The sequence below is a fragment of the Choloepus didactylus genome, chromosome 3 (assembly GCF_015220235.1).
Source record: "Choloepus didactylus isolate mChoDid1 chromosome 3, mChoDid1.pri, whole genome shotgun sequence".
Taxonomy (NCBI): Eukaryota; Metazoa; Chordata; class Mammalia; order Pilosa; family Megalonychidae; genus Choloepus; species Choloepus didactylus.
In genome coordinates, this window is record NC_051309.1 from 1,539,016 (window position 1) to 1,550,889 (window position 11,874).

Genomic DNA, 11,874 nt, shown 5'->3' on the forward strand with positions numbered 1-11,874 from the left:
GACAGAGTGTGTGTGTCAGGGCACACGGGATGTTACAGTGGCAGAAGACTCAGAGGGAGCGTTTGTGAGTACAGAGCTTTTGGGTGGCTCTGGGTGTGTCCTGGGACTGCATGAGCCCTCCCCAGAAAGACGAGAGGGTCCATGTCTGGAGGAGGCAGAAGGCACGGCTGCCTGCAGTCTTTGAACGCAGATCCCAGGGGCAGAGAGAACCTTCCGTGTGTGTGCAGGAACACGGGGGTGTGTGTGCCTGGGCAGGAGCGTGGCAGGATGAGTGTGAGTCTGGAGGCTGGTTCCCTCACACAGGCCAGTTGAGAGACCCCCTCCTGGGCTCTGGGCTCCCAGGCCGGCCTCTGCCGCGTCGCCTTGGGCTGACAGGGTCATTGTCAGCGTTCCGACCGTGCCCTCGCTGCCCTTTTCTCACCCTCTGGGTCAGGATGGTTGCTGCCCAGAGGAGAGGGCTGGCAGTGCCCGTGGGGCTAATGTGCCTGGTTTGCGGGAGTGCGTCAGCTCAGGAGGGGCCGGGCTGCCCATGTTCGCTGCGCAGCCCCTCAGTCCTCAACACTTTGGGGGTTTCTGTGTCCTTGGCGGTTGGGGTCACAGCAGAGTGAGGTGGGCTGCTGTGGTGCACGTGGGGCTACCCTGGGGCCTGGGGTGGCCTGTAGGAGCGGTGCACATGGAGGACGTAAGGTTTGGGGTCCTTCTGAAGTCGAAACGAGACTTGGGGGACTTGGGGCGTACTCCGTTGTCTCGGGCACCCCATCTTGAGGTGTGCTGGCGCCTCAGCAGAGCCGAGGGGTGGGGACCCTCTGCCCCCCATACTGCATGGTGCTGCTGCGTCAGCACCGGGACAGGGGTCCTGAGCCTGTGGCGGGTGGTGAGCCCAGGTCAGGCGAGGGTGCCAGTTACGTGTGTGGTTGTTTTCCAGACACGCCCGGAAGCACTTCAGTCAGGCTGAAGGGGGCCAGCTGGACGAGGTCCGCCAGGTCATGGGCATGCTGGCCTTCCCGTCCGACACGCACATCTCCCCGTACAAGGTAACGTGCCCCCCGTGCCCCCCACACCCCCACCTGGGGGCAGTGACAGTGGCCGCCGTAGGTGCTGGACCCTCCCCACCGACTCCTGGAGTGGCCTCACCCACACCCTGCCATTGGCGGAAGGGAAAGGAAAGTGCCCGGAGCCACCTCTGTGCCCCTGCCCTGTTCGCGGCACTGTGCATCGGCGTAAACCGTCCCCACTGACATGACAGGGCTGAGGTTGGGGTCAGGCCCGGTCTTGACTGAGTGGGGCCGAGACACAGAGGCACCTGGGGCTGGGGCCTGGGTGGCAGGTGGAGATGGGGCAATGGCGGGGGTGTGGGGTCCAGGTGCAGCGCGGAGGTGGGTGCCCCTGCCTCTGGGGCCCTCGGTGCTCAGTCCCACAGCTGCTGGGCCCTGGGCAGAGCAGCGGCCACTCGTGTCCTGTCCTCAGCGGGTCTTTCTCTTGGGAGATGGGAGGACACGGTGGTGGCAGGGGCCAGCAGGGCCATTCACGTGAGACAGCGCAGGGGCTTTGCTGAGAGGGTAGCGGGGGGCAGGCGAGGCTGAGTCCTGGGGGCCCTGCCCTCCTGGGACAGGCCAAGCTCAGGGACAGCTTGGGGAGCACCGCTGGAAGGGTGGGTGCCGCAGCATGGGCTCGCTTGGGGTCCGTGGGTGGGATGGCGTGTGTTAGGCAGGTGGCGGGAGGTCGAGAGGAGGGACGGCATGCTGTGCCGGAGGGGAGCCACGCCTGGAGGATGCCGGGGTCTCCAGGCCGCCCCTGCTGGCTTGTTGGGGCATGTCCCCTCCCCACAGCTCAGGCCCTGGCGGCCTGCATGGCCTCAGCCTTGTCTTGGCAGGCAGCGCCCGCATCCTGCCCTCCCGCTCCACCTCGCGCACCTGCACCCAGCCCAGGCACAGCTCCTCCTGCTGCGTTAGCCCCTCCCCGGGGTTCCTGGAGTCCCCCTGCCCGGAACCACCTGCTGCCCCATGCCTTCCATTCTTCCCACTCACGCCTGAGTGTCCTCTTTCGGGGGCTCTCGTTTGCAGGGGTTCCTGCGTCCAGTCCCCGCTGCCCTCGGCCTGTCCCCCCGCCTCACTAGCTGTGGTTTGGCGGGAACAGAGCGCAGTCTGAACCCCACGTCAGTGTCTTGAAAGCTTCGCGTGTCTGTTGTGTTGCTGCTGCTGAACAGTCCCGTGTTCCTCTGTGTGTGGCCCATCCGTTTCTTTCAGGCAGCTTTAGGATCGGGGCCTTACCCTTGCTGTTCTGGAGGTTTTCATTGTGCCCCTGTGAGGCCTTTTGCACCTCGCCCTGAACATCCGCCTGGGACCCCTGTCCTGGGTCTCGGGGAGCCCCCTCCGCTGCCTGCTCACTGTTCCCCCTCGCCTCTCTCTCCCCGGGGCCCTTAGGAGCTGGTCCTTAGTCCACCGAGCATCCTGCACGTCTCCTGTGAAGGCAGGGTCCCAAGGTCTCCCTGGAGACTATCTGGGGGGGTCTCTCATCTCCCTCTGTCTCTTGTCCCCTGGTATGGTTTCCTGGGTCTTTTTTTTTTTTTTGCTCTTTTTCTTCTCTGTGTCAGGGTTACTTGTCATGTTTCTGGTCCTCAGTCCCTTGCCCACTGGGCCGCCCCCACACTCTTTGACCTCGTGGGTTGGTAACTCATTTCTTATTTGTGGGGTCTCAGGCGGTGAGGAATGTGGTCATTGGACCAGTGCGAACCACAGCCAAGTCCTTCTAAGTCCAAAGCCTTCAAGCCTCTGCTCGTGTCCTTGGCCTCTTCAGCCCAAGTATTCCAGGAGCCCCGTTCCCGTGCTCTCCTCTGCTGGGGCTGTTTGTGGACTTCCCCAGGAGCGCAGCGGAGCAAACCTTTCTTTGGGCTGAAGTTGTTTTCTGAGCCTCATGCTGGGGCGTTTCCCCTGCAGCCCCTGCCCAGTGCTCTGTGTCTGGGGCTCACCAGCAGGTGCCAGGGAGGCCCCGGGCCGGCCAGTCCCCTCTGACGGGTGCTCGCGGCTGCAGGTCCCCTGCCAGGCTGCCGGAGCTGCACCCGACTGAGTGTCCTAAATAAAGCATCGTCAGGGCCAGGCTGCAGATGCCTTCAGGGCAGGTTGTGACCTCTCGCGTCACAGGGCTTATGTTTGTTTCTTCTCTGAGGAGATGTTGTTAGAAATGCAGGAAGGGATGGCCTGCTCTTGGAGGTGAGCTGTCCATTTCGAGGTGGGATGTGGCGCATGTGTCTTCTCCTTGAGAAAGCATTAGGGAGGGAGTCACAACTGGGAATGGGGGGAGCCAGCAGCATGGCGGCAGGCGAGCGCAGAGCCAGGGGCCGCAGAGGGGCCGGGCCATGAGGCGGACATGGCAGACCCTCCGTGCATGGGCCGCTGCCTCCACCCCAAGCACAGGAGCCAGCGCCCACTCCCATCCCCACCCCCAAGTGAGGGCTGGCTTCCTGCTACCTTCCCAGACCCTTGGGGAAGGAAGGGTGCCACAAGGGGCAGAGGCCGAGAGACGGGGAAGCAGGGACTCGGCACAGGAGACCCTGGAGTTGTAAGTACATCCCAGGGAATTTGAGGCCCTGGTGTGTCCCTGAAACAAGAACAGGAGGCTATGAAAAGAGGAGCTAAGATGCTCTGGGAGTGTGACAGAGCCTCCCGGGTCAGAGCGCAGCCCCGTCTCCCCGGGGGAAGCAGCAGGCAGAAGCGGGGCTGGCGCCAGAGGCCGCAGGGCTGAGGGCGCCCGGAGATGCCGGGCCCTCCCTTTCAGCGCCGTTCTTTGGGGCCTCGCTAGGTCCTGTGTGTGCTTTACGGTTACTCGTCTTTAATGTTGGACTCACGTGTGACGGTTTATTCTAAAATGAGACTTCCTCTGGTTGTCCCGCAGAGGGCCCAGTGGGCCCCCTCAGTGGCCGTCCCCCCACTCAGGCGTGGTGCCCCATGGGGGGCCGGGTCGGGGGCGTCTCTGAACCCACTTGCTGGCTCATGCACGTGCTTTGTAGCTTGTTTTTGATTTTTGTTTTGAATCTAAACCCAAGGTTTTTTTGTATTTACCAAATAGAAATTTCTGGTCTATAATTCTTTTAACCTAAAGGGGAGTTGTTTTCCATTTTTGACAAATTATTTCTCTGAAATACTTTTCCCTTTAAACCTTAATGCTCCCAGAAGAGGCCCTGCAGCTTGCTTTCTACCTGGCCGTCCCTTCCAGTCCCGGAGTTCTTGTAGCAATGCCACGGGGAAGACAGTGTTGATGCTGATTCGTGAATGAGTGCACACTCCAGACTGTGGAGGCCCAAGGAGGGTGTTTTGTACTGACCTTGGGCCCAGCAGCCCGGGGGACGGGAGGGGCTGTCCGCGCAGTTGCTTTTGCCCTGCTTGGGCCGGTTCTTCGTTTCTTCTTGTGGGCGCACGATGCCCTGCTCCCACCTGCCCTTCCGAGCTGAGCCTCAGGGTCACGACCTAGTGCACCAGGAGCAGCCCTGGACTGGACCACGAGCCCCTGTGCCTGTCTCTTCTAGGACCTTCTGGACCCAGCCCGGTGGCGGATGCTGATCCAGCAGTTCCGCTACGACAACTACCGGCTGCACCAGCTTGGAAACAGCTCAGTCTTCACCCTCACGCTGCAGGCCGGCCTCTCGGCCATCAAGACGCCGTATCCTCCCTGCTCTGCTCGCAGCCTGCTGGGCCTGCTGGGCCGTCCCGGGCCCGCACTGGCACTCACAGCTCCCGTCCTCCATTCTGGAAAGGACACCCAGTTGGAGGCCGTGCACCGTTCTGAGTTTTCTATTTTAAGAGAAGCCTGGACCCGTGTGAGGTCTTCATGCTGTGAAACATGGGTTCAGACGGACCGCCTCCGTCTCGTGTCTGAGCCGTGGCAGGGATTCTGCGTGGAGATCTCCCGGCAGGTGTAGGCATGTGCACCACGTGACGCTAACCATTCAGAGCAGTTTTCCCGTCCGATTTCCATGAGTCTGCAAGAATTTTAGTTGGTCTGGCCCTTGGTCCTAGCGAAGTTTCTTGTCTTCTCAAATGAGCTTGTGAAATGATACCCATAAAACGGCGGTCATTTCTCAGGGGGAGCAGCAGCCTCCCCTGTTGTGAGAGCCGAGCCCCGGGGGCCCTCTGTCCAGGGTTTGGCACATCCTTCTGGAGTGTGTGTGGCTCGGAGCGCAGCAGGGGAGCGGCTCTCTAGGCCTGTGGCCTCTGGCTCCCTCCAGGGCCCCCCAGCTGATCGCTGTTGTCTGTGGTGATGGCCGTCATCCCCTGGACACACTCTGCCCCCTCAGGGGTCTCAGGCCCCAGAGAGGCCCTCACACTGTCATGGACACTTCCAGGAGAGAGATGCTGATGTTCAGTTGCAGCCCCAGGAGAACCCCCGGAGCACCCAGCTCCTGTGTGTCCTGCCTCGCAAGGCTGTGGGGGTGGGTCAGAGCAGGAGGGGTCCCTGCAAGTGGGGCTCTCGCCTTGCCCTCCCCTCCCCTGTTGTCCCTCCAGGCCACATCCTTCCAGGCCTTTCTGGCTGAAGACCCTAAGCACGTCCTCCCCGAGTCTGTTCTGTTTATTTTTACTCAGTGTTGTTGAGATGGTGTTTATTCTTATAAATAGCTGTGCGTCTGTTTTCTGCGCAGTGCCCAAGTGCCCAAGGCTTGCTGCACCTGGGTAGGTGAGTTTGTCTAGCATCTCTTGTCTTGCAAGGGCACCTGCGAGCTTCCTTAACCCACTGCCCAGACAGTGCTACAAGGAGGACGGCAGCTCCAAGAGCCCCGACTGCCCGGTGTGCAGCCGATCCCTGAACAAGCTGGCGCAGCCCCTGCCCATGGCCCACTGTGCCAACTCCCGCCTGGTCTGCAAGATCTCAGGCGACGTGATGAACGAGAACAACCCGCCCATGATGCTGCCCAATGGATACGTCTATGGCTACAATGTGAGCGCGGGCTGGGTGGCCGTGGTGCGGGTGAGGGCAGGCAGCACCCAGTGAGGCCCCGGGGCTTGTTGCTGCCCCAGACGTCACTTGTTATTTGAAAATGGTGAGGGGGTAGGAACCAGCGTTGAGAAATCCTCACACTTTCCCTGACACGTCTCTTCAGGAAGGTTCCTGTTGGGCAGTTTTTAATAGGAGCCCTAATTTACACCACATCTTCTGTCTTAATGTACTCTTGGTCTTATTTTTCAGTCCCTGCTTTCTATCCGCCAAGATGATAAGGTTGTTTGCCCGAGAACCAAAGAAGTCTTCCACTTCTCCCAGGCCGAGAAAGTGTACATCATGTAGGCTGTGTCGCCGAGCACACCGCGGCAGCCCCGGGCTGCCCGCCAGCACCACCTGCTGTGGCATTACTGTTTCCTGCGACCAAAGATCAGTGAGCAATGATAAACGTCCTAGGAAGAGAGGAAATGTGGTTTAGTAAGTTTGTACTTGAAAGCAGCGTTTTGATTGGTAAGATTTTGTAACTTAAGTCAAGCGTTTGAAGCTTCTGAACAGCGCTTTCACCTTTCCAAGGAAACTTTTCTCTGAAGACTGACTTAAACACTGAGGGAAACTTTTAGAACATTTCAAAACTAGGAATCAATTGTGTCTTGAGTTTTCCTCCTTTTTGCTAATCATGAGACTTGGGGACAAGGGGCTGGTCCTTCACCAGACCCACGGTGGCCCGGCTGGGAGCGCGGCACCGCGCTGGACTCGGCTTGTGGCAGGTGCCACGCACGCACTGCTGGCCACAGCCCGTCTGCCCCATAGCACGTCTGTCTGCTGAGTTAGTCTGTGCATAGGGTTCCGTATCGCGTCGTCCGCACAGCCTTATTTCTTGCTTTGAGAATGTATTCACGTGGAAACCCACTGGACGGCGTTTCTGCAGAGGCCTTGCCGGATGGTTCCATAAGTTTAGAGTCTAAATACTATTCATTACAGAAACTAAGAGTTGAGTCGAAATAACTACCGATGACTTTTCCAAACAGATGAACCGTTGTAGTTTACACAAAACCGAACTGTAGAGGTTTGTATTCAGCGCTTATTTTTGCATGTTGATGTTAATTAGCTAATAAACTGTAAGTGTAAAACATGTTAATAAAATGGTTTTCTATTTCTTAGTTCTGTGTAAGAAGGAAGCTGCTGTGCGTTTCTCACAGAGGTGGCGCTTCATTCTTGGCTTTCCTTCAGCTGAGGGCTTCGGTCCCAGCCCTTTGTGTCCCCCTGGACATCCCAGGGCAGCTGGTGCAGGGGGTGGGGTGGGAGCTGGGGGGGCTGCCCCTTTCACAGATCCTGGGCCCCAGCCATGGCCCACACCTGCCTTGGCTAGCCGTGTCCTGGGCGTGGCATCTCGGCACGTGGAGCCCGGTAGGCTGCCTTTCCCTTCTCCCGGTGAAGGTGTCCTGGTGACAGGTGCCCTCGCTGGGCTGCTCCGAGGCCTCACCACGGGGTCGGGCAGGTGAGGAAGGGGCCACTTGTCCCCGGCTGATTCTCTGCACGGATGCAGCTGCCCAGCGACTGCACCCTGACCTCTCTGCTGGGGTCCCCCTCGTGCTGTTGGGTGTCCATCCCCACATCCGTCTTTACTGGCCTCCTTCCACCCGTCCACACTCTGGTCTGTGAAGTGGGCCCTGCATACCCTTGGCAAAAGCCCGTCCTTGGCCTCCTGGGGCCTCCCCTTTGGCAGTCCTCCACCTCTGTCCCCTCTCCCTCCCTCCCTCCCTCCCTCCCTCCTCCTCTTCCTGTCCTCTCCCATCTGCTTTCCCTCACCTCTCCCCATCACTCTATGATGTATTCCAACTTCTGAGCCCACCACTCCTTGCAAGCATTTATTGCTAAAGTTGCACATGGCCCCCATGGCACCAAATCCAGGGCAATTCGTTCCCTCCCTCCCCTCTTCTACAGTGCACCTCTTGCCTGGGTTTTCTCCCGTTTCAGTGACCCTCTGGGTTCTCTTTGTTAACTTCTTTACGTAACCTCAAAGTTGTGCAGTTACTGGGGTTTCCTTGGCCCCCTCTTCCCCTACCCTCTGCCTGCTCATCTCAGGTCTGCCCACTTGCTGGCCGCCATTCTGGCCTGGCTCCAGTGCCCACCCATGGTCACTAGGCCCAAGGGAGCCCCTGCTGCCCTCCTCTGTGGCCGCTGCAGCCCAGACCTGTTCTTCATAGCCACTTGTATTATTTCCATCTTATTATTTTTTATTATTATTATTACAGACCAAACAATAGAAAAGCATCTTTAAAAACAAGTTAGTGAGCCAGAGGTGGGACGATGGCAAAGTAGAAAGCTCCAGGAATTGGTCACACCACTTACAACAGCTGTCAAACTGGCAGGAGCTGTCCAAATCAACTCTTTTGGATCTGAAGTCTAGTGGAGCACTGTGTAACACCCAGGGAGGAGCTGGACAAAGAGGCTGGTAAACTGCAGGGTAAATACCGGTGAATTTTACTCTCCCTGCAGTGGCTCCCACCCCTTTCCATGGCTCGGGCTCTGGTGCAGCCTGCTGGTGCCGGCTCTTCCATAAGGACCCGGGCCTCCCGTGTCCAGGGCTGGGGCTGGTCTGACCACTGGCTGCTGCTTTAGGTCACTGAGGGTGGTCACTGCCACACCCTCCCTCAAGCAGAAGTGGCAGAGGAGTCTTGAAGTGGCAGTCCCTCTTGTTTTCCTTTTTTTTTTTCTGTCTGAGGGCAAAAATCATTAGGAAATGCCACAAATTGGCAGCTCCAGCCCTAAATGAGGAAAAAATAAAAATAAAAAAACGGCAGTCTCAGAGTGGAAGAATTAGATTTCCAGAGTTACAGCATAATACTCAGAATGTGTAGCTCTCAACAAAAAGTTACAAAACACACAGAAACAGGAAGGTATGGCAAATGCACAGGAAACCATCCATGAGGAAGCACACGTATTGAAACTATGAGTCAAAAACATTAAATCAGTTGTCTTAAATATGATCAATGAGCTAATGGAATCCATATGTACAGAAATAAATTAGGAAAATGAACAAAGTAAAGAGAAATCATAAGGAACTAAACAGAGGTTTTGGAGCTGTAAAGTACAGGAATTGCAGTGAACTCACTAGAGTGATTCAGCAGCAAATTTGAGCAGGCAGAAGAAAGGATTGGCAAACTTGAAGGCAAGACAATTGAAATGATCCACAGTGAAGAACAGAAAGAAGTAAGAATGAAGAAAAGTATAAAAGAACCTGAGGGACCTGTGGGACACCATCAGGAGTTCCACCGTCAGATCACCGGAATCCCAGAAAGACGAGAGAGAGGTGCAGAAAAGGTATTTGAAGAGAGCTTCCCAAATCCGATGAAAGACTTGAATGTACACATCAGGATGCTCAGTGAACTCCAAGCTGGACGGATTCAATGAGAACTATATCAGAAACATAATGAACTTGTCAAAATCCTAAGACAAAGAATTTTGAAAGCAGCAAGACAAAGAGACTTGCCACATACAAAGGATCCCCCATAAGATCAACAGTGGATTTCTCATCATAAACCCTGGAGGCAGAAGATAGTTGGATGGCATATTGAAAGAGAGGCTGGTAAACTGCAGTATAAATACCGTGAATTTTACTCTCCCTGCAGCGGCTCCCACCCCTTTCCCATCCCATGGCCTGGGCTCTGGTGCAGCCTGCTGGTGCCGGCTCTTCCATAAGGACCTGGGCCTCCCAGGTCCTTAGAAGAAAAAAACTGTCAACCGAGGTTTTATATCCATCAAAATTATCCTTCAAAAATGAATGAGAAGTTAAGACATTTACTGACAAACAGAAGCTGAAAGGTCATTACCAAAAGACCTGCCCTGCAAGAAATGCTGAAGGGAATCCTTCTGACTGAAACAGAACGGCACTGGAGAGTGACTCAAAGCCATGGAGATATAGAGAACATTGGTAAAGGGAACCACATAGGTAAATATAAAATCCTACATAATGAAATTTTGGTTTGTAACTGCTTCCCCCTCCCCCCGCCCCATCCCCCTATATATGACTTAGAAGGCAAATGTGTAAAAACCAATTAAAATCTATGCTGTTGGGCATACAGTGTATGAAGACATAATGTGACACTGTAACAATATAAAGAGGGAGGTTGTGTGTGTAACAGAAGAATCTTTGTATACTACGGAAACCTGGTAGCTGCAGTCTAGGTTGCTGTTAGGTTAAGATATTAATTGTAGTTACAATGATAACTACTGGGAAAATAATTTTAAAATACACAGAAAAAGAAGGGGTATGGGGTTTTTTTTTTTGGAGGGGGAGCAATGAGAACATTCTCGAATTGATTGTGGTGATGAATACACAACTCTGATTATACCATTGATTGTATACTTTGGATGAATTGTAAGGTGTGTGAATAAAGCTTTAAATGTAAATATATATTAAAATATAAGGAATAGGGAGAACCTAAGATGGTGGCTAGGTGAGACAGGGCAAAAAAAAACACCTCCTTGAAAAATACTAGATAAAAACCAGAAGGTGACCCAGAATACTGGTTTCAGCGATGCACCAGCTGGACAAGTTCTGCTAGAACCACAAGGGCCGTACATTTGGTGAAACCGGGAGTCTGCATTCTGAAACGAGTGAGTAAGCCGGCTGAAAGACCCGTGGCCGCCCTGCGGTGTGGGGAAGCCAGGGGTTGGCGTTTGGAGATGGACTGGTTCTTTTGGAAAAAAAAAAAGGAAAAACCCAGGAGCGGCTGCAGTTGCGACGATGGGAACCGCGCAGTGAAGCACGGCAGGAGCGGGCTGAGTCAGTCTCTCGGTGTCTGGCGTGGAGGATAGCCCGCTGCAGATTACCTCAAGGCCAGGGGAGTGGAGGGGAGAGCCGGAAGGAGAAAGAAACCCCGCTTCTTGCAGCTGGCTCCCCAGCGGGCTGGAGACACTCCTGCCCAGGGCCATGCCCACAGCCCAGAGCCACGCCAGTTGTCCCGGAGCTGGGAAGGAGGAACTGTGTGAGGAGAGGGGAGTGGTTGAGACGCCCCGTTCAGCCATCTTTGCATCAGGCTGAAAGCACCCCTGCACGGCCCAGCGGCCCGGGGCTTCCCTTGAGGGACGGTGCATACTTGTGACGTAGCACAGCCTTCCCTCAGCAGAGGTCCTGGAAGATCACAGCTGAGAAGGGGGGCCCACTCGGAAAACCCAGGGACACTTTGTCAATGCCGGTGGTTTGTGGGTCAGCGACAGAAAATCTGAGGCATAACTGAAATGAAGGCTTAGACTCTTGCAACGGCCTTGAATCTCCGGGAACACGTGGGAGGTTTGAATATTAAAGCTGCCCTGCCTCCCTAACCACCCAGACACATGCCCCACATTTCAGGGTGGACATCTCTAACAACACACCGAAACTGAGTTCACCAACTGAACACCACAAGAATCATTTCCCCACACACCACAAGGACAAAGTTGAGGAGAACTGACTTGAGGGGAATAGGTGACTTGCAGATGCCATCTGCTGATTAGTTAGAGAAAGTGTCTGCCACCAACTTGTATTTCTGAAAATTAGATTGGTATTTTTTTTTCAACTTGAAAGAACCCTATGAAGAGAAGCATGTGCCATGAAGCCAAAAGCAACAGAAAATCTTAATGCATATGATAAAACCAGACGATATGGAGAACCCAATCCCAAACACCCAAATCAAAATAACAGAAGAGACACAGTACTTGGCACAATTAATCAACTACAATTGAGGAACGAAAACATGGCAAAGGATGTAAAGGACATGAAGAAGACCATTGCACAGGATTTAAGGGATATAAAGAAGACCCTAGAAGAGCATAAAGAAGATATTGCAAGAGTAAATAAAAAAATAGAAGATCTTATGGAAATAAAAGAAACTGTTGACCAAATTAAAAAGACTCTGGATACTCATAATACAAGATTAGAGGAAGTTGAACAACGACTCAGTG

At 54.9% G+C, this 11,874-nt stretch overlaps 1 protein-coding gene across 4 annotated transcripts in view; it reads left to right on the plus strand.

The window, feature by feature from the left end:
• MAEA (macrophage erythroblast attacher, E3 ubiquitin ligase) overlaps positions 1-7,088 on the plus strand; it is a 47,663-nt gene extending 40,575 nt beyond the window's left edge. For all 4 annotated transcript variants that reach the window (XM_037829210.1, XM_037829211.1, XM_037829212.1 and 1 more), the window contains 4 exons: positions 926-1,034; positions 4,523-4,656; positions 5,733-5,928; positions 6,178-7,088. In XM_037829210.1, coding sequence (XP_037685138.1) covers positions 926-1,034; positions 4,523-4,656; positions 5,733-5,928; positions 6,178-6,273 — 535 coding nt within the window. In that variant the 3' untranslated portion in view covers positions 6,274-7,088. The remainder of the gene's footprint in view (positions 1-925; positions 1,035-4,522; positions 4,657-5,732; positions 5,929-6,177) is intronic.
• Positions 7,089-11,874: the final 4,786 nt, after the last annotated feature.